The sequence below is a fragment of the Nicotiana tabacum genome, chromosome 20 (assembly GCF_000715075.1).
Source record: "Nicotiana tabacum cultivar K326 chromosome 20, ASM71507v2, whole genome shotgun sequence".
NCBI classification, from domain to species: Eukaryota; Viridiplantae; Streptophyta; class Magnoliopsida; order Solanales; family Solanaceae; genus Nicotiana; species Nicotiana tabacum.
The window spans coordinates 35022882-35045290 of NC_134099.1; the positions used below are offsets into that span (position 1 = coordinate 35022882).

At 38.0% G+C, this 22409-nt stretch overlaps 3 protein-coding genes across 3 annotated transcripts; all 3 read left to right on the top strand.

Moving 5' to 3' along the window:
* Positions 1–10904: 10904 nt before the first annotated feature.
* Positions 10905–13820, top strand: LOC142174338 (uncharacterized). Its single transcript, XM_075240116.1, has 4 exons — positions 10905–11809; positions 11915–11996; positions 12100–12102; positions 13524–13820. Exons 1-4 carry the CDS (start codon positions 10905–10907, stop codon positions 13818–13820), a joined length of 1287 nt encoding a protein of 428 aa, XP_075096217.1.
* A 15-nt stretch (positions 13821–13835) lies between these two features.
* On the top strand, positions 13836–15447 carry LOC107782049 (uncharacterized). Its single transcript, XM_075240117.1, has 2 exons — positions 13836–14852; positions 14926–15447. The coding sequence occupies exons 1-2, from the start codon at positions 13836–13838 to the stop codon at positions 15445–15447; spliced, it is 1539 nt and encodes a 512-aa protein (XP_075096218.1).
* A 192-nt stretch (positions 15448–15639) lies between these two features.
* LOC142174339 (uncharacterized) lies at positions 15640–16827 on the top strand. Its single transcript, XM_075240118.1, has 2 exons — positions 15640–16023; positions 16369–16827. Exons 1-2 carry the CDS (start codon positions 15640–15642, stop codon positions 16825–16827), a joined length of 843 nt encoding a protein of 280 aa, XP_075096219.1.
* Positions 16828–22409: the final 5582 nt, after the last annotated feature.

Genomic DNA, 22409 nt, shown 5'->3' on the forward strand with positions numbered 1-22409 from the left:
GGATATTATTATACTATTGTTCCCTTGCCGAGATTCTTTTATGATTGGTGTTGATAAATGAAATGGAAGCGGGTTGCACGCCTGCAACGGTAATATATGAAATGGGAGTGGGTTACACGCTTGCAACGGTAATACATGAAATGGGAGCGGGTTGCACGGTTGCAACGGTACAATATGAAATGGGATCGGGTTGCACGCCTTCAACGGTATTACATGTGTACTTATTTTCTTATTTCCTTATCTTTTGCTGGTAATTGATTTATGGTGTTCCTTACATTTCTCTACTGTTATTCTGTTGTTATCTGTTACTCCCCACAACATGTTTCCCCTGCCCAACTTTAGCTGTAATTATCTGCTTTTATTTTTGCTGTATATGATTTAACTGCACATGTTTATTTGGTAGTCTGGTCCTAGCCTCGTCACTACTTCGCCGAGGTTAGGATAGGCACTTACCAGCACATGGGGTCAATTGTGCTGATACTACATTCTTCACTGTGTGTAGATACTGATACCGGAGCATTTGGACCGTAGTGAGGGTGTTGTCTTCAATCCACTCAGGCGACCCGAGGTAGTCCTGCAGACGTCCGTGGGCCTTGGCGTCTCCTCCTATCTTTTCTCTTTCTGTTTTTACTTATTCAGAGACAGACTTATATATTTCCATTCAGACTTTAGTTGTAGTATTCTTAGATAGTCCGTGACTTGTTATACCAAATTCTGGGTAGTATTGTACTTCAGATTATGTAGCAGTGTTTGGATAAATTATTAAGTTTTCGTCTTCCGCATTTCTGGTTATTTAATTTATTTTGTTGTTTAATCATTTATTATTTTAAATTGTTGAACATGTTAAATAAAAAGGTAATGATTTTATAATATTTAGCTTGCCTAGCTTTCACGAGTAGGCGCCATCACGACTCCCGAGGGTCGAAAACCCGGATCGTGACATATAAAAATATTCAATCTTCCTTTCATTTATAGTCCCAATATGCCAACCACTTTGGCTAATACATTTGAAACTCAAAAAGTTTCTTTTGAGACTTACTAGAATATCAATGTCATGCACAATTTCACTCATCTGGGTAGTAACAAATTAGTTCTTCCAGAGCTCTTAATTAATTTTGTACTACAAGACTTTTTTCTCGCCATCTATATGGTAAATGTCTCCCTCATGGAGAAAAAATTAATATTATAGTCATGGTCAACCATCATAAGCAAAATCAGTTCTTGTTTTACTTTTGCCTTTAATAACTTTTTATAAGGCATGTCAAAATATTTTTGGTGTTCAATGACATATATATGTAACCACACATTAATATTCATTATCTTTCTTTCTCTCAAACCTCCCTTAGAGGTGAGTTGTGGTATGTATTCAATCATGCATTGCACATCTTTATTCATTACTTTTATTACGTATTGTTACATTCACTTCAGTAATGAATCTGCATTCTCATTGCTTATCACAAGTCACATTCTCTTCAAAGAATGGAGTATAATTACCGCGACGTGCTTTATAAATTTTTCATACCAATTTGATGGTAAATATTTCCTTCACCTTTTGAAGGATTACTTCGAGGACCCTTATTATTCTCTTTTTATAGTTACCATAGTGATGACAATTATTATTTCGTCGCTTTTTATGCCCTAGTACATTCATACAGTCATGAAAGATTATTTTCATTAGTCATCATTAGATCATCAATATGATGCATTGGGACTCAAACCCAATGCCTTACCTATCGCGCCCCTTTTTTCCCCTCCTCGCGGAGAGAGGTCTGGGTTTCGACATTCACGTGGTGTAATGACTCATTTCCTTGTAGGGAATTGGGTATTTGAAGAGTCTCCACCTAACAGATTATGGTGCATTAGGGCACCTAGAGTGATTAACCCTTGGGTTGGTTTGCATCACCAGATAATAGGGTAAGGGCTCAAGATAACTTCGAGGGGAAGGTGTTAGGCACCCCTCTTGATCCATAATTGTGGGTCCCGAACGAACTTATATTTACAAATTAGTCCATACAAATAGTTGAATCAAAGAAGTTGCAAGTAAAGCACTTTGGATAATTCAAGTAGTAAGAACAAGTTGTAGAATATAAAAGTTTTGAATAGAGAAAGGATTAGGTAAAGAGGGGTTCTAGGTTGATTGTCCTATAGGATCATCCCACGCAATGTCCGATAAACACTCCTCGGCGAGGGGCTACACGTGACATTAGCGCGTAGTCATCATATCCCATGTCTACCTTTCCCATCCCTTAATTGGTCATGCAAAGCGAACGTTTGGTCACTGATTCCTATTGCGTGCTGCTACCCGTCCCTTCTTAATAGTCCCGGGGGGAGTTAGGACCTCTTCCTATAGGTGGTTCTAGACGTACCCCTAAGGTTTTAAAGGCAAAGATCTAAGGCGACAGTCAAAAAGCATCTAGTACTTTCACATAATGGGAGCAAGTAAAAGGCTCATAGTTTCCTCCGCAAACAAACATACAGGCAGCACGACTCAAACACAAGTAAGGTCTTTATTAATCAAAGTCCTAAAGCAGGATTTCTAAGTGATTATGCAGAAAGAGACCACTTTCAGATCCAGAAGTTATAACCTAGCAGTTGCCTGGGGATTCTTTTTAAAGTTATTAGAATCAGAGACGTTGAATAACAGAAACAGCTTCAAAGAAATGCAGGTTTTGAAAATGCCCTAAGGATTACCTATATGCAGTACTGTGTCTAGGTTAATGCAAAAACAAACAAGTTTTCGAAATAGGCCCTTTTAATACCTATAGGCAGGATATCTCATGAGATTAAAGCAATTTTGAAAGGACTAGTTTTAGAAATGTCATCGCTTAGTAAGGCTAGTTTTAAGAAGTAAACAAGGCAAAATGAAATGGATTTATTAAGCTAATTGGATTTTCAGACATAATTGCGAATAGAAATCCCTATAGGCATGGTATCTAGGCATATTACTGGTTTTAGTCAATTTACAGTAACATATGAAAGACTGATTAAATTTGAATCAGAATTAAGTCCTATAGGCATGGCATCTATACTTGAACATATTAAGACATGATTGTTGAAAAACCTATAAGCATGATTTCTAACATGACAAAAATGCAGAACCTTAAGAACATGATTTCTACTTGATGCAAATGACATTACAAGTGAAAAATCTATAGGCATGATGGCTATTATGCAAACGAAATCAGATTCAACAAGAGTAAAACCCTATGAACATGTTTTCTATTGAGTAAAGCAGACAGATTTGAAAGTAAAATCCTAAGAGCAGGATTTCTACACATATTACCCCATAAAGTACACATTTACCCACCCTTCTTACTAAGTACCCCAAATATCTATTTACAAATTATTACAGGCTAATGAATGAATTACATAAGTAGAAATAGAAATCAAGAAGCTATTCTATAGGGAGCCTGCAATTAGGCCCAAGTTTCCCAAAGCCTCCAATGGTCTCACAAGCCTCATTTCCATAGACAAATCAGAGTCTAGGTGCATCAAAGTTCCCTAAAGGTCTCAAGGACCCCAGAAAATGCTTACACCTAGACTTAGCAACCAAGAATTGAACCAGTGCAATATGAAAAGCCAGCCTCAATATGCCAAAGTTCAAAGGGTTCTCAAGAGGATCCCAAGGTCGTATACATACTAGAGGGGAAGAACTTATTAACTAAGAGTAAAGTGAAAATGTAGGACACATGTTGAAAGAAGTTTATCAAAGACTGGACTTAGAAGTATATTTTGAAAACAGTCAGTAAGGTAATGGAGATTGTTTGAAAAGGTTGGAGTGATAAACAAAATTAAGAACTCAAGATAGGATCACACACAGAACCCAATGAGTTCAATAGTCACACAATGGGTCAAAGAGCTTGGGGATACACAGGCATTTGACTGCAAACATATAACCCTGGCTAGGGTATTTGGACTGGTTTGGACATGCTCAGCAACAATTGAAACTGGCATAATCACAAACTAATCAAGGAGAATATAAACACATAGGGGGACAGGGATTTGGGACTCATAAGAATGGTAACCACATAGTAGGTTCAAAAACAATTGTCCAGGCATGCTTGAATCATACAAGAGAATACATGAATTTGAAGGGAGTGGAGTCATACTAGCATGCATAACTACAAACTTCACAACAGAACCACAAGTAAAAGTAGGCTAGAAGTAAAAGAAACTGAAACAAGAAGATAAACATGTTGTTGTTAAGGCTTTAAATTAAACTAGGACATACCAGCGAAGGTAGAAGTAAGCAGAATGAAAGAATCCAAAGAGCACGGATGATTAGCCTTGGCTTGCAGCCGGCTAATAGTAGCAAAATAACGCAAGGAAGAAGGGAGAACAGAGATTTTAAATTAGAGAGGAGTTTTTGAAAGCCAAGTGTCTGTGTCTTGTTTGTGAAAGACTTAGAGTATTTATAGTTGAAAGTAGGTAGTCATATAAGGTAAAAATCATAGTAATATACTAATTTAAGAACTTAGAATTAGTCAATTAGAGAATCAAGGAAGTACTTCCTTAAGTTAAGGGAATTAAGATCAAACAGAAAGATTCAGTACCATATAAAGCAGGAAGAAGAATCAGTGCATGATTAAATAAGGAAGGGGTCAAGGTTCAGTAGGCATAGAGTAGTCAATTAGGACCAAATTCAAAAAAACCCAATTAAGGAAAGACTAAGTAAAACAAAGTACCATAGTAAATAAGGTAATGAAATCAGTTAATTCAAACAGGTGAGTAGAATTATAGGGCTTTGAAGGAAAATCTTTCAATTACCAACAGTTAAGGAAAATCAGAATCAATCATGGGGAGTCATGATTCTTCATATTTTCAACATATAAACTGAGACGAATGAACAGAAGTAGCAAACAAACAAGGTCAATCATATAGGCAGAAAGAAACAAGAGATGAGCAAACACAATCATATAGAGGTGATATAAGTAAAGCTAAAGATTCAGCAGAACATATTCGAAGTATAGTGACCACGAGAGATTAACAAGAACCAGGTAAACAGGCTAACACACAGAAACAAAGTAAAGAAAATCATGCTAACACACATAGAAACAAAGTAAAGAAAATCATGCTAACACACATAAAAACAAAGTAAAGAAAATCATGCTGACACACATAGAAACAAAGTAAAGAAAATCATGCTAAAACACGTAGAAACAAAGTAAGGAAATCTTTAAAAAAATAAGGGCTTTTAACAGGGTCAAGTTAAAAGTAGTAGGAACATAAAATCGGTCAAAATATACGAGGGAAAAAGGTTTAATCAGTTAAAACAGGTGTAGAAAGAACTCCGAGAAAACCCTAATTTTCAAAGAAAGTAAAAGCGGTTAAGAGTAGAGGATCTTTCAGAAGAAAGCTCGAGAATAAGCAAATCATAGAAGGAAACAGGCTTAAAGCATGAAAATAACATAGATCTGAGAGATTCAGCAGAGAGTTAGGGTTTCAAAAGGACACCCAAGTAGAAATCGAAAGAACTTGTTGTAACTTCACAAATCGTAATACATATGGTGTGATTTTGCCCAAATTACGGAGGGATAGAAATGAGTTGAGTGCCCGGCAACAGATCAATTCCAAAATCAATATCTCTATCAGGCGGCATGCTTGGAAGATCAGCTGGAAACACATCGGGAAAATCCCGTACTACTAGGACTTAATCAACTAAAGGGGTATCAATACTGACATATCTCACATAAGCTAAATACGTATCACACCCCTTCTCAACCATACGTTGAGCCTTAAGAAAAGAAATAACTCTACTGGGAGTGTGATCTAAAGTACCCCTCCACTCAACACACGATATAGCAGGCATAGCCAGCGTCACGGCTTTGGCGTGACAATCAAGAATAGCATAATGGGGCAACAACCAGTCCATGCCCAGGATAATATCAAAGTCAACCATGCTGAGTAACAATAAATCGGCTCTGGTCTCGAAACCACTAAGAGCAACCAAACACGACCGATAAATGCGGTCCACAACAAGGGAATCTCCCACAGGAGTAGAAATATAAACAGAGGAACTCAAAGAATCCCGGGGTACACCCAAATGTGGAGCAAAATAAGAAGATACATAAGAGTAAGTGGAGCCTGGATCGAATCGATGCATCTCTGTGACAAACCAGTATAATACCTGTGATGATAAAATTGGAGGCAACAGCCTCGGTACGGGCAGGAAGGGCATAGTATCTAGCTTGGCCTCCCCCTCTAGGGCGACCTCTACCTCCCCAACCTCTACCTATAGCTGGCTGAGCAGGTGGGGTAGCAACTGGGGCTATAACCATGGCCTGAGAACTCTGCGGGGCACGCTGTGGCTGATAAGTCTGTGGAGGTGCACCCCTCCCAAGTCTGGGGCAATCCCTTACCATATGGCGTGTGTCACCACACTCAAAACAAGCTCTAGGAGGATGTGGTGGCTGTGACTGGCTAAGGCCAGGTCTGCTGGACTGACCTTTGAAAGCACCCCGCGCAGGAGGCGCGCTAGAAACCGGAGGTGTATAATAAGTCTCCTGAGGCCTAGGAGGAGTTGGAATACCACTGGCTGCTGGAAGAGTTGAATGAACAGGGCGAATCATATAACCCCTGCCATGACGACCTGTAGCTGGGGCACGAGCACTAGAATAATGGCCCGACTCTCGATACCTCTTAGCCTCCCTCTCCTCTCTATCCCTAGCATGCATACCATCAATCCTCCTAGCAATGCTCACCACCTGCTGATAAGAAATATCCATCTCCAACTCATGAGCCATGCTAGACCTGATGCTGGGAATAAGCCCCTCAATAAACTGGCAAACCCTCGAGCGAACAGTAGAAACCAAGGCTGGGGCATATCTAGCCAAGCTAGTGTAACGGACAGCATACTCCGAGACAGTCATAGTACTCTGGCGCAAATGTCCAAACTTTGTGCGTTAGGCGTCCCTGAGGCTCTGAGGGACATACTCTCTCAGGAACATATCTAAAAACTAAGTCCAAGTCAGGTAAGCAGCCTTATCCGGACTGTCTAACTCATAGGAGCACCACCACTCATAGGCGGCTCCTCAAAGCTGAAAGGTAGTGAATGAAACCTCGCTCGATCCTGATATACCCATGGTACGAAGAAAATAGTAGCACTCATCTAGAAATCCTAGATCATCATCTGATGCTAGACCACTGAATACAGGAGGCTTGTACTTCTTGAACCTCTCAAGCCTCACCTGCTCATCCTCGGAAATTGCTGCCCTATCATCGGGCTGATCTGGAACTGCAGGTTGTACATGAATAATCTCTAGAACCTGAACAACATGTACTCGCTGCTCAGGACGCGAGACTCTAATAAACCGGCTTGTGATTCATGACTCTTATGAACCTAGAGCTCTGATACCAACTTGTCACGACCCCAGTTCACCCTCCATGAACTATCGTGACGGCACATATTCTCTACGACTAGGTAAGCCTAACAAATACAAAAAAAGAACAATTGCAAAAAGAAAGTAATTAAAAATCGAAATAACAAAATGAAACAGTGTTTAGGATGCCGCTTGGCATATAACAGTACAAGAATCTCAACCAAAACACTCCCAAAATACGGAACCCCATGAAACACATGCTAAGAGTTTACATAAAAAGCTCTAATTCCAGAAAATTCTATTAACAAGGAAAAACACAAAAGGGCTATACTAGTACTGAGAATAGAAAGGGACTCTTGGGTCTGCGGACACGGCAGATATACCTCGAAGTCTCTAAGAAAGCACCTCACCTCAAGCGTGATAAGACTGAGTGGAAGTACCTGGATCTGCACATGAAAAACATGCGCAAAAAGGGCATGAGTACACCACAACGGTACTCAGTAAGTGCCAAACCTAACCTCGGTCGGGTAGTGACGAGGAAAGTCAGGGCCCTACTGAGATTAAATGAAATATAAGGTATAACAGCATAGAATGAGACAGTATAACTAAGTGCAACATGAAGAAATAACACAGAATAGAAAGAGCAACGGCAGCTATAACATAGACAAAATAATCACAGAAAGGAGTACAGCTCAACTCATAGTTAACAATCGGGGATCTCCCAGGATACCGTCCTGTAGTCCTCAAATATAAATATCTAGTGGATCTCCCGAGTGCTTTCCCGTAGTCCAACTTATAATGCGCGGGGATCTACCGAAAATCCGATCCGTAGTCCCAAATGTAAATATCCAGTACATGGGAAATTTATCGAGTGTAGTCCCATAATTCCAATGTAAATGTGCAGGGGGATTTACCGGAATACAAATTTGTAGTCCCAATGTAAACACGCAGGGGGATCTCCCGGGATACCGTCTCGTAGTCCAAAGTAAACACACAACAACAACAAGAAGAATAGACAATTCAATTTAAATTCCATACCAAGGTAAAACAGGTATTTCAAGCCTAGCATGTTGCACATAATCCAAATAAGGTAGTTTGAGCAAGTAAAACAATTAAGTCAACTAGACATGCTTCCCTAAACTAGCAACAGGCTTGAATTGCAAGTAGTATAAACAGAAAAAGAAACACAATTATAATTACTTAATAAAAACCGGATTTTTCGAGAATTAGCACAAGTACGCACTCGTCACCTTATGTACAATGCATTTCAAATATCAATAATACCATATTCTAAGGGGAGTTCTCCCCCCTCCCCCACCACAAGGTTAGACAAGCCACTTATCTCGAACCGGCTCCAAAGTCAACCTGAAACCACGTTCTTGCCACGAGTACTCGACTCCAAATGGCCCAAATCTATTCAATTCAAGTGCATAATATAAATAACACTTCAAGTAACTGATTCTACAAATAAATTCTAAGCTAATACGGGAAATTAGGTAAAATGACCAAAATGCGCCTCGGACCCACGTCTCAGAATCGGGTAAAATTTACATTCTCAGAATCCTCATACTCTCACGAGTCTAACCATACCAAAATTATCCAAATCCAATTTCAAATTCCCAATCGAAACTCAAAATTTAGGTCTAAGAACTTTCTCCAAATTTTCCCCCAATTTTTATCCCAAATCCGAAATTAAATGACAAAACTAAGATTAGATTATAGGAAACTAGAAAGGAATTAGGAATCGTTACGCACTGATTTCCCCTTCAAAATCCTCCCAAAATCGCCCTCTCCCGAGCTCCAAATCAATTTTCCAACTTTTGAAACCAAACCCTTAAAAATCTTATTTTCTGTCCAGCAAATCCGCATCTGCGGTCCAATTTACGCTTCTGCGAACCGCTTCTGTGGTCAAGGTAACCGCTTTTGCGGTTTCCACTTAAATCCCCTTCGCCGCACCGATGACCTAGAATCCGAATCTGCGGTCCCGCAGGTGCGGTACAGCTTCCGCTTCTACGGTTTCAGCTCTTCTTCCTCTTGGCCGCTTCTGCCTCTTGATTCCGCATCTGTGGGAGTCGCACCTGCAGCCTCTCGAACGCAGATATGGTTATGACAACATCCATAACTTTAGCTGCAACTCCAAATTCCAAATCTTTCCGTCAACCATTCGAAATTACCCCGAGGTCCCCGGGACCTCAACCAAAAGCACAAACAAGTCTAATACCACTGTTTAAACTTATACGAATCTTTAAAACACCTCAAACAACATCGAATCAACCAATTAGCATCGGATTCAAGCCTAAGAACTTCAAAAACTCTCAATTTACGCTTTTGATCAAAAAGTCTATCAAACCCCGTCTGAATGACTTGAAATTTTGCACACACGTCACATTCAACACTATGGAGTTATTTCAACTTCCGGAATTCCATTCCGGCCACGATATCAAAATCTCACTATGGAACCGGAAACTTCAAAAATTCAACTTTCGGCATTTCAAGCCTAAATTAGTTATGGATCTCCAAAACACAATCCGAACATGCCCCTAGGCTCGAAATCACCCAACGAAGCTAATGGAACCGTCGAAATTTCATTCTGAGGTCGTCTTCACACTGCTCCGACTACGGTCCAAATTCTACAACTTAAACTCTTATTTAGAGACTAAGTGTCCCAAAACTCTCCGAAACTCCAAATAAATCCTCCCGGCAACTCACAATAGCAGAAACAAATACGGGAAATACACTTAATAGGGGATCGGGGCGTTAATTCTTAAAATGACCGGCCGGATCGTTACATTTACATTACTGAAATTTGGGATAGAGAGATAGAGAGAGACGTAGAGAGAATTCTCAATTCTTTGCAACAACATCCAATCCAAATAAACAATGTTTTTTGAAAACCCAAATTCGAATTCAAAGCTTCAAAGCTTTTTAATGGTTGTCAATGATGGAATTGCTGCTCTCTTGTGCAAGATACGTGGGGGAGGAGGGGGAGATATGTTAGAGTAGATTTAGGACACTAATTATTATCATTAATTCCCTTAAAATGTACATAAATGGTAATTGGGTATATAAAATATAATTATAGTAAAATTTGAGTAAAGAGGATAATATAATTTCATATAGTGTATAAGAATGTAAAATCCCCTAAATAATTATGGCCTTATAAGGGATATGTAAGAGGTAGGAATTAATAGGAATTTTTGTGGAAAGCCATCAGTGCATTTTGCACTTTCAGTTTATACAAATTATTAAACTATGAATCTATGAATGATTCTTTTATTGCAAGCACTCGAAGGGAGAGGAGGCGCTAGAGTAAAAATAGGTCATGTGGTAAGAAGAAAGGGTTCCAACTTTCAGTAACAGAAATCCAAGTTACAATAAAATTTCTTTTCTTTTTTCTATGAAACTTTGCTTTACTAAACCTTATATAACCACATAAGGAATGGAGTAAGAAATTCTTTTTTCTACGAAACTTTGCTTTACTAAACCTTATATAACCACATAAGGAATGGAATAAGAAAAGTTTTTAGTTGGAGAGAACTTATAATACGAACCCCACAAATCAAAGAACACTCGTAAAGAAAATTCATGGCCTCCAGTATTGCTTCTGATCCCGTCTCGGCGTTACCAGATGACATACTCCACCGCATAATCCTTTATCCTCTAACTCTGAAACAGAGAGCAATAGCATCTCTTGTTTCCAAAAGCTGGCGTCGCATGATAGCATCGTTCAATGACTGCAACTTTGCACAAACACATTCTACAAACAGTTACTGTGCATTCTGCTATCGTTATTTCAGTCTTGTATGCTGTGAGATTTGCTTTGGCCTCCACCCTGTTTTCAAACTTACTGCTGACGACAGTTTCATAGAATTCTATTTGTTCGTACCTCGTACTCATGCTTCTTTCAATTTGTCTCCTGCTATTTTAGAGTCAAGATTATTAACTTTCCTACATTTAAAAGGTTACATATTTGAGGAGAAAAACTTTGAGGAGTTGCCTTCATTGAAAGAGATATATTTTGATTACGTTTCTATCTCTCCTACAAATTTGTCCAAGTTTATCAGCGGGTGCCCTTCTATTGTGGAGTTAATTTTGAAAGATTGTTACAATGACAAATATTGCCTATCTCCTATCTCACTGTCGGATATGAATGAACTTAAAAAAGTTCATGTGAGTGGGACTGATATTGAGTCAATCGAAATAAAAACTCGAAATATGCTGGAGTTTCACTTGTTTAGTTTAACATCAGCATTAAAACTTGATTTACGTGCTTGTAGTAAGCTACAGGCCCTGAAAATAGATTGTGAATACATTCCCATCGGATTTCCTAAAGAGATTTCCTCAGCATTCCCGCGTCTTAATTCCTTATTTCTTCGTTTATGCAAAAGATTGAATAAAATCAAGCTTTTGAGTCCTGAACTGGAGAATTTGAACTTAAGTGACATGGTTGACTTGGATGATGCTATCATTGTTACTCCCAATTTACGTTCGTTCAAGCTAATAAATATTTAAAAAGTCCTAAGCTCGTGTCCAGTGGTTGGTTCAAGCCTAATGGAAGTTGAGATTGTATTAAAGCATGTTCATGCAATCAATAGGTTGCTTCAGTTGAGAAATTTTGCTAAAAATTTGGGCGAAAATTTGACCTTCTCTTTGACAACTAATGCAACTGAATCAAAGGTACGAACATGGCTAAATGATAAACCAATTGCTAAACTAGATATTCAATTTCCTCTTAGGTTTGACAATTCTTGTTGAATATAATTTGTCGTTGTCTATGAAGGAGGTGAGATTTGATTCGGGCAATCACGGAAGCAACATTCAACCACTTTGTATCAAACATATAAATTTGAAGATACTCTTTTCAGGGGTACCAAGATATGGAACTCTAATTGATGAATTATTTAGTTACTTCATCCGCATACCTTGCTAGTGGGAGTAAGTTCAGAGGCACACATTAAATATAACTTTATACAGGTATGCTTTAATGTTATGACTTCATTCTTCACCTTAATATTTTTCTATCTTCTTTTTTTCCATATTTTCCAATTTATGTATGAACTTGAAATAGGTCCTATTTTGCTAGATCTAGTTTTAATGATGCAAATAATATACATGTGCAGGAAATCAATTACAAGAAGTCAAGAAGATACCACAAGAATGATGGAGTCAATCATGATGAATAAGGGAAGAAATCAATTAGCAAAGATTACCATACAATAAGCAAATCTGGACAACTAAGGAAAGGACTCACAAATGTGGACGGAATCCAATCAGCAAATTAATCAGCAAAGAGCAACGTTGGAGAGAATCAAGCAAGCCTTAAGTTAAGGCACAAATCAGGGGCAGCATCCCGGAAGATCGAAAGTTATGAGAAGATTGGTACGCGACTAAGTTTGGAAAGATAAACAATCAAGGAGCAAGTCTTCACTCGTATCTCTACTGAAGGAAGGAAATCAAGGAGAAGCAACAGCTTACTATCTTATTCTTGGAAAGAATCAATTTCTTTCCAAGGATCAAATCTCTTGGGTTGTCAAGCCTCTACCATCCATCAAAGTATTTATATCCCGCCTTAAACCCTAGTTTGACATACTTTGATCAAACCAAAATCACTCTGTTTATTCTACTGCAAACAAACATTGTAGTTCACTAAGATCTGTTGTGTAACAAGTCAGGGGAAGAAAGAGAGCATAACACTGGTGAAGCATTGTATCAAAAACGAGTGCTAGAGAAACTGTATGCAAATTCACTATAACTGTACTCGGAGAAACACATTTACTAAAAGAGAACTCCCTTGCAACCCAAGGGGACTGGACTAGGATTCACATTGAATCCGAAGCAGTATAAAATCCTGGTGTCTTTAATTTCTGCATTTACTTTCTGCAATTTACTTTCTTTTACTATATCTGTTGAATTATCATATCTAGTCGACTACTCAATAAATTAGTCAACTAATAAGCGATTAAGTTTAAATATTTACAATTCATCCCCCCCTCTTGTACTTTCAATTGGTATCAGATCTAGGCTCACATTTTACTTTTGCTTAACAGTTTGTGAGAAAAGATCATGGCAAATCAGGTTATCATAGGAGCTCTTTTTCAGGAAGGAACTTCACAAGTTAGACCACCATGCTTCAATGGACAACATTTCTCTCACTGGAAAGTACGAATGGAAATCTTTGCTAAAGATTACGATGTCAAAGTCTAGAGAGTCATCAAAAAGGGAAACTATCCCCTACCAGCTAGCACTCCACCACTTGCTGACCCTGAAGATATAGATTCATACTCAAATGAGCAACTGGAAGTAGTACAAGTGAAAAACAAGGCGAGAAATTTGCTTCATAACGCTATAAGTGGTGAAGAATATGAGAAAATATTAAGTTGTGACACAGCCAAAGAGATGTGGGACAAACTTGAGGTCACCTATGATGGAACCAGCAAAGTAAAGGAAACACATATCAACATGCTGGTTCATGATTACGAACTTTTCTCAATGAAAGAATGAGAATCCATTGAAGAGATGTTTTCCAAGTTTAGCAAAATAATTATCGATTTAAAGGCGTTTGGCGAGCCCTACACCAGTGGTAATCAAGTTAGAAAAATTCTCAGAAGTCTGCCAACCACTTGGCAGACCAAAGTAGTCACACTGGAATCTCAAGACCTAAACAAATTGTCCTATGATGAACTACGAGGAGAACTAATTGCCTTTGAAAGGACGCATCTCAAAAAGACAAATCAAGAGGAGAAAAAGAAAATAGTTGCATTCAAAACCTCTACTGAAATGGCTGAAAATGAAATTGATGATCCTGAAGCTCTGCAAGAAGAGATTGCTATGATGTCTAGAAATATGGATGGGCTAATGAGAAGATACAGGAACACAAAGAAAGGAAGATTTCCACCAAGACGACCCAGGCAATGCAACGAACAGGATAAGAATGATGGAAAATACTACGAATGTGGAAAATTTGGGCATATTCAAGCTGAATGTCCAGAACTAAAATGGAAGATCTCTAGAGGCTTCAACAAGAACAAATCTTTCGGAAGTTGGAATGATGAGGATGACTTTGACCATGAAGAAATAGCAAATCTCTGCTTCATGACAATTCTGGAAAATGAAATGAACAAAACTTCAGGATGCTGGACAGATGAAGATGTTTCAGATGACGAGAATGAAAACTGTTTCATGGCACGAGGTGAAACTAGTGAGGTAAGATCTTATGACTGTGAAAGATATAATGAATTGCAGGATATCCTTGATTCAACCTTGAAAGAGTCTCAAAAAATGATGAATGAACTTAAGAGACTCACTAGGGAGGTTAAAGACTGGAAACTCAAACATGAAGTATGTGAAATCAAAAAGGAAGTACTTCAAGAAGAGTTTGAGGATTTGCAAATGCAGCTAAACAGCATGCGCAAATCCACCAATCACAGTTCTGTTAGGTCAAACAAGACGACTTACAAGTCAACTGGAAAAGAACCTGCTAGAACCAAGTCGACTAGTTCCAATACCTATGAAAGACCTATAAGCGGGTCTGATGTTAATTGTCATTACTGTAATAAAAGTGGGCATAAATATTTCTTTTGTCATTTTCATAAATCAAATGTGTCAGGATGGGTTTGGAAACCAAAAAGTTTTGAACCTAGTAACACTAACCCTCCAGGACCCAGACAAGCTTGGTTACCTAAAAGAAAGTAATCATCTTGTCTTGCAGGAACACCACGAAGTAAGCTGCAAAGGAAAATGGTATCTAGATAATGCGTGTTCCAGTCACATGACAGGTGACAAAAACCTGTTCAAAGAAGTTACAAAAATCGATGGAGGAAGTGTTAAATTTGGGGATGATTCAAAGGGCAAAATAGTTGGTACTGGCACAATTTCCTTTAATAACAATTGTGACATTAATGAAGTTTATCTCGTCGATGGCCTCAACTACAACCTCTTGAGCATAAGTCAACTCTACGACTTAGGATATGAGGTAAAGTTTAAGAAAACGGGATGTGCTATTGAAGACGAATCAGGTAAGATAATTCTTCCTGGAAAAAGGTATGGAAATGTTTATATACTTGATGATTTTGAAAAGATAGATGGTCATATTTGCTTATCCTCTATGTCTGATGATCCATGGCTATGACATAAGAGATTTGGTCATGCTAGCATGCATTTAATAGAAAAACTATCCAAACATGAATTAGTTGTTGGTTTGCCCAAATTGAATTTTTTTAGAAATCATATTTGTGATACATGTCAAATGGGTAAGCAGACCAGAAATTCTTTCAAAAATAAAGATATAGTGTCTACCTCAAAACCTTTGCAATTACTTCATATGGATTTATTCGGGCCTACTAGAACTGCTAGCATAGGAGGAAAGAGGTATACCTTTGTTATTGTTGATGATTATTCACGTTTCACTTGGGTAATCTTCTGGTCTCATAAGGATGAAGCATTAAGAAATTTTGAAGTTTTCTGCAAAAGGGTTGAAAGAAAAAGGGGACATTTGATTTCAACAATTCAGAGTGACCATGGAGGAGAATTTGAAAGCAGAGCATTTAAAGATTTTTGTAATGATCAGGGATACACTCATAATTTCTCTGCACCACGCTCACCACAACAAAATGGGGTTATGGAAAGAAAGAAAAGAACCCTCCAAAATATGGCAAGAACCATGCTACTAGAAAACTCATTGCCAAACCACTTCTGGGCAGAAGGTGTAAGTACAACATGTCACATCCTCAACTGTTGCCTCATAAGGCCAATACTGAAGAAGACCCCATATGAACTTTAGAAATGTAAACATCCAAATATCAATTACTTTCATCCCTTCGGGAGCAAATGTTTCATTCACAACAACGGTAAGGATAATCTTGGAAAGTTTGATCCAAGAAGTGATGAATGTATTTTTTTAGGTTATTCATTAAATAGCAGATCTTTTAGAGTCTATAATAAATGTACTTTATGTGTGGAAGAATCTGTACATGTTATATTCGATGGAAATAATCCCTTGGTCGAGAAAGGAATTACTGTAGGTGACGAAGATCAAACTCAATAAGCTCAGGATAAAAGCGAATCACAAGAGTCGATTAATACACCAGCTGCGACTGAGTCAACTAGTGAAAATAGTAGCAATATGCCAGATCCACAAATCAAGTCGACTACAAATGCAGTTCCTCCAAATGAATGGAGAAGCGAGCCTGAATATCCTCAGAAATTCATTATAGGAGATCCAAACGAAGGAATAAAAACCAGGGCATCTCTCAAAAAGAAAGCAAACATCGCTTTGATCTCTCAAATTGAGCCAAAAAAGATAGAGGAAGCACTGAAAGATTCAAGCTGGGTGCAAGCCATGCAAGAGGAGTTAGATCAGTTCAGCAAGAATCAAGTGTGGAAACTAATACCCAAACTTGATAATGTGTCTGTAATCGAAACAAAGTGGGTGTTTAGGAACAAATTGAACGAAGATGGAAAGATCATAAGAAATAAAGCCAGACTAGTTGCTCAGGGCTACTCACAATAGGAAGGAGTTGACTATGATGAAACTTTCGCCCCAGTAGCTCATTTGGAATCTATACAAATTCTTCTGGCAGATGCATCTTTTAAAGGTTTCAAACTGTTCCAAATGGATGTTAAAAGCTCTTTTTTAAATGGATTCATCGATGAAGAAGTATTTGTGAAACAACCTCCAGGCTTTGAAGATTCAAAATTCCCATACCATGTATACAAGCTCACTAAAGCATTGTATGGGTTGAAACAAGCTCCACGTGTCTGGTATGATAGGCTAAGTACCTTTCTTGTTGATCATGGCTTTACAAGAGGTAAAATTGATACTACCCTGTTTATTAAACGATCATCAGAAGGTAACCTCATTATTCAAATTTATGTTGATGACATTATATTTGGTAGTGCTAACCCTCTTATGTGCAAGGAATTTTCAAATCTTATGCAAAGAGAATTTGAAATGAGTATGATGGGTGAGCTCACATTCTTCCTTGGGCTACAAATTCAACAATCTGAAGAAGGAACCTTCATATGTCAGACCAAATACACAAAAGAGCTGATTCAAAAATTTGGTATGAGCAATGCAAAATCAATTGGCACTCCAATGAGCCCCTCTACGAATCTAGACAAAGATGAACATGGCACTCTTGTTGATGAAACCAAATATTGTGGAATGATTGGATCACTACTATATCTGACAGCAAGTCGATCAGACATCATGTTCAGTGTATGTAAATGTGCCAGCTTTCAGTCAGCTCCCAAGGAGTCATATTTGACTGCTGTAAAGAGAATCATTCGATATCTCATTGGAACTGTATCTCATGAATTATGGTATCCTCGCTCTAACTCATTTAAATAAGAAGGTTTTTCAGATGATGACCTTGCAGGTGATAAAGAGGATAGAAAAAGCATAAGTGGTAAATGTCAATTACTAGGAAAGGCATTAATATCCTGGAATAGTAAAAAGTAAGCATCAGTCACATTGTCCACTACGGAAGCTGAATGCATTGCTATTGGACAATGTTGCGCACAACTACTATGGATGTCTCATCAATTGGGTGACTATGAACTTTCGTTTAAGCCTATACAAATTTTTGTGACAATTCTAGTGCTATTTGTCTTTCAAAAAATCATGTGCATCATTCTAGAGCAAAGCATACAGATATTAAGCATCATTTCATTAGAGATCATGTTCTTAAGGAAGACATAGAAATATCTTTTGTTGGAACTTCTGCTCAACTAGCTAATATTTTTAGTAAGCCTTTATTAGAAGAAAGATTTTGTACTTTAAGAAATTTACTTGGTATTATTTGCACTTCTAATAACTCTTAGGACCTATGTGCTCCGTTAATTTTATTTTCTATAATTGTCCTTTTCCCATGCTTTAATTACACCTCCATTTTTTCCCTCTCTTTTCACTTCTTTCACATCAGTTCGTAGTTCGAAGATGAAAATCCAATCATCACGTCTTCTCAACTGACAACTTTTCCTTTCCTGTGATCAATCGTTAAAACCCTCTTCTTAAGACAGAAAACCCCTTCAATCACTCTCATCTCCATATCTTCTCCAAAAGTTTCAATCAAAGCTCCTTCTCTACAATGGCGAAACACTCCAAAAATCCCTCTACTTCCACCAGAAAGAGCACCTGTTCCAAAGCAAAACCCCCTTCTGCGCCCCCTGAACAAGTAGACCTAGGGTCTAATCACTCTGAAAGCTTCACCTCATCTCAGGGAGATTTTTCTGAACACTCACAACTTCTAGGAGAAAAGGCTTTAGGCAAGCAACCCATGGAAGAACCCCCTATTTCGTCCACTCCAAAGAAATCAAAGGTTGATTTCTCTGCCTTTCTTGAATCTGACCTAAATTTCTAGGATTCCCCAAATAGAGATCTTTTTATTGCTCTAAAAGACAAGCTCATTTCTCATGGAAGGGTTGTCGATCTTGATGACATGGAAGCCCTTAAATGTAAGGTCAAAGAACTTTTCGTTTATCAAGGTGGGCAAAGTTCTTTTCTATTCCTCCTCCTAAGGTATATGAACCCCTGGTCAAAATATTTTATGCAAATCTTCGTCCTAGTAAACCTGATAGGTTGGAATCTCTAGTGCTAGGTAAGCGCATTGTTCTTGATTGTGCCCTGTTTGACTCACTTTTTCAGTGTCGTTGTTCTGGTTTTCCTACTTTGTTTAAAAACATCTGGCCTGATGACTTCGAAATTACTTTTGACCAAGCCAAATAGTGTATTGCTGAGTGTCCCTCTGAACCCCTTCTAAACCAACTATGTCCCAGTAATGTCAGTTTCGAAAGTCGGATTCTGGCCCACATTGTGGCAACCACATTACTTCCCAGTACTGGCTCCTTTTCAACCTTCTCTCAAAGAGACACATTCTTTGTCTATTGCCTTGTAACCAAACTCAAAATCAAGCTTTCCTCCTAGGTTATCAATTTCATGATCGATAGTGTTGAAGATCCCACTAGTCTACCCTATGGCATGGAAATCACTCATATTCTAGAAACCCATAAAATTTCCTTGTCCAACTATCCTTTCATCATTGTCTCCAAGTCTTACAATTCTAGAGCCTTTGCTAGTATGGGCTATATGAATATCAAGGGCTCCTAGGTTAAGAAGAGCGAGAGTGAAGCAAAGCAGGCCCCTGTAGAACCCAAACCTTCACCCTCTGTTCCTCCACTTAATCTTGACACTTTTGAGCTTAGTGAAAAGCTTTGTGCTATTAACTCTCAACTCTCTGAAATCAAGAACATTCTCACAACTACTCAGTCTACTGTTGGTGTCATTCATGTTATTTCCAAAGAAACAGGGTCTCACGTGTCCAAAATTAGAGTTGTTGTTCTCAGAGTGAGGGAGAATGTTTTCAATGCTTTTAGGGAGATTCATGATAGGTTGGATGGTGTGAGCATCTCTGCGAATTCAAGCTTCGAACAGTTAAAGGAGGTCATCTGCAACACCCTTACCTATTTCCTGCGCCGCTATTGTGGTTGTAAGACAATTTGTTTTCTGTTGGTTTTGGGCTATGTTTTCAGCCTTTGGATGACTTTTATTTTTTGTTGTGCTGCTTTTGTGGGCTGTCTTCCCAGCCGTTGGATATTCACTTTATCTCCTCAGTTTTAATGCTATCTCTTTAGTTCTCGTCTTATTCCCTCTTTGCTGATGACAAAAAGGGGGAGAAAATCTATATTGTCCGGGTAGCATATGTATTTTTACAGGTACAACGGAGAAGTCGACTTGGTCACAGTCTAGTTGACTGCATCCATTGAGGGGGAGTATCATGGACCAGTCAATTCAACTGCATACATTAAGGGGGAGTGAAATACATGGAAGTCGACTGGTGTTTTCTTCTTTTTATTACTATATTATTTTGCCATCATCAAAAAGGGGGAGATTGCTAGATCCAGTTTTAATGATGCAAATAATATACATGTGCAGGAAATCAATTACAAGAAGTCAAGAAGATACCACAAGAATGCTGGAGTCAATCATGATGAATAAGGGAAGAAATCAATTAGCAAAGATTACCATACAATCAGCAAATCTGGACAACTAAGGAAAGGACTCGCAAATCTGGACGGAATCCAATCAGCAAATTAATCAGCAAAGAGCAACGTTGGAGAGAATCAAGCAAGCCTTAAGTTAAGGCACAAATCAGGGGCAGTATCCCGGAAGATCGAAAGTTATGAAAAGATTGGTACGCGACTAAGTTTGGAAAGACAAACAATCAAGGAGCAAGTTTTCACTCGTATCTCTGCTGAAGGAAGGAAATCAAGGAGAAACAACGGCTTACTATCTTATTCTTGGAAAGAATCAATTTCTTTCCAAGGATCAAATCTCTTGGGTTGTCAAGCCTCTACCATCCATCAAAGTATTTATATCCCGCCTTAAACCCTAGTTTGATATACTTTGATCGAACTAAAATCACTCTCTTTATTCTACTGCAAACAAATATTGTAGTTCACTAAGATCTGCTGTGTAACAAGTCAGGGAAAGAAAGAGAGCATAACACTGGTGAGGCATTGTATCAAAAACGAGTGCTAGAGAAACTGTGTGCAAATTCACTACAACTGTACTTGGAGAAACACATTTACTAAAAGAGAACTCCCTTGCAACCCAAGGGGACAGGACTAGGATTCACATTGAATCCGAAGCAGTATAAAATCCTGGTGTCTTTAATTCCTGCATTTACTTTCTGCAATTTACTTTCTTTTACTATATCTGTTGAATTATCATATCTAGTCGACCACTCAATAAATTAGTCAACTAATAAGCGATTCAGTTTAAATATTTACAATTCACTCTCCTCTTGTACTTTCACTATTGGATGAACTGAAAGACCGGGAAAGGGGATGCCACAAGTGTTGTAACATGTGTTGGCGCTATTGCTTGAAAGGCTTTAAGATCCTCAAATCAACTACAATTACAAGACAAGGCGCTGAAATTAGCCTGGAGTTCCAATGGTAGATGCTTCATAAGAGTAGTTCTATGTATCTACTCAAATACATACGTTGGTGGAACAGAGCATATTTAAGTTGTGCAAATTGTAAACTGAGTTTACTTTGGGGGTTTATATATTATCTCTTAAAATATTATTACAATAGGCTTATTATCTAAAATGAAACTTGTATTGTGGAGATTTGGAGAGATTTTTGCCTGCAATTTTGCTCCAGCGAAATCAGTCCTCATATTTGTTTTACTAAAACTACTAACTATCAATACTAGTATATCGCAAATAATTTTCATCCTATTGTGTTGTGTTTATCAGCTCTTTTTTTGGTCTATGGAATCTCCTCAATTATATTATGGTAAATAATTCTGGAAAACGCGGAAACAATTTGTAAGTTCATATGTTTGCACTATCTTATAATAATAACGCCATAATGGTTAAAAGGGAGAATATATTCCAGTCCTCTCACATATACTCTTTTTAGACCTAATCATGGTTAAGTAATATGTATTCTCACTTTAATTTGTTTATTCTTAAGGTTAGTATATATAGGTGCAGGTAAGTATTGTACATATTCCAATTATCCAAAGATATATTTATTAACTCATAAAATGCAATAAGATAATTAATATATTTTTTAAAAAGAATAGAAAGGTATTAGAAAATAATAGCAAAGGAGAACACGAGATATAAACAGCAAATTGAAGAGATTTTATTCTCAAATATATACTAATACAATTGAGACAAGATAGAGTTGCTAAAGTGGTAAGCATTCTTCGCCTCCAACCTTAAAGTTATGAACTTGAATCATCAAAGGAGCAAAATAGGGAATTCCTAGGGAGGGGTAAAAAAATATGGCCTAAACAAAATAGAACAAAAGACAAAACAAGCAACCATAGGGAAGCTACAATAGAATTTGACGTAACATGATAGAATCAATGAAAAAAGGCCGAAACTATCCCTCTTTTAATGGACAAGGTATAAAGATACCTTCCATTCACCTATTAAGCTATAAATATCCTCACGGTTATCTTATGGTTCAAATATATCCCTAAATAATTGATAGAGTCCAAATATCTCCTCGTACTAACGGCGGAAGATTTATGAGTAGTTTGTGTATTCTAGGAGTAGGACGTGGTTCTTTTCT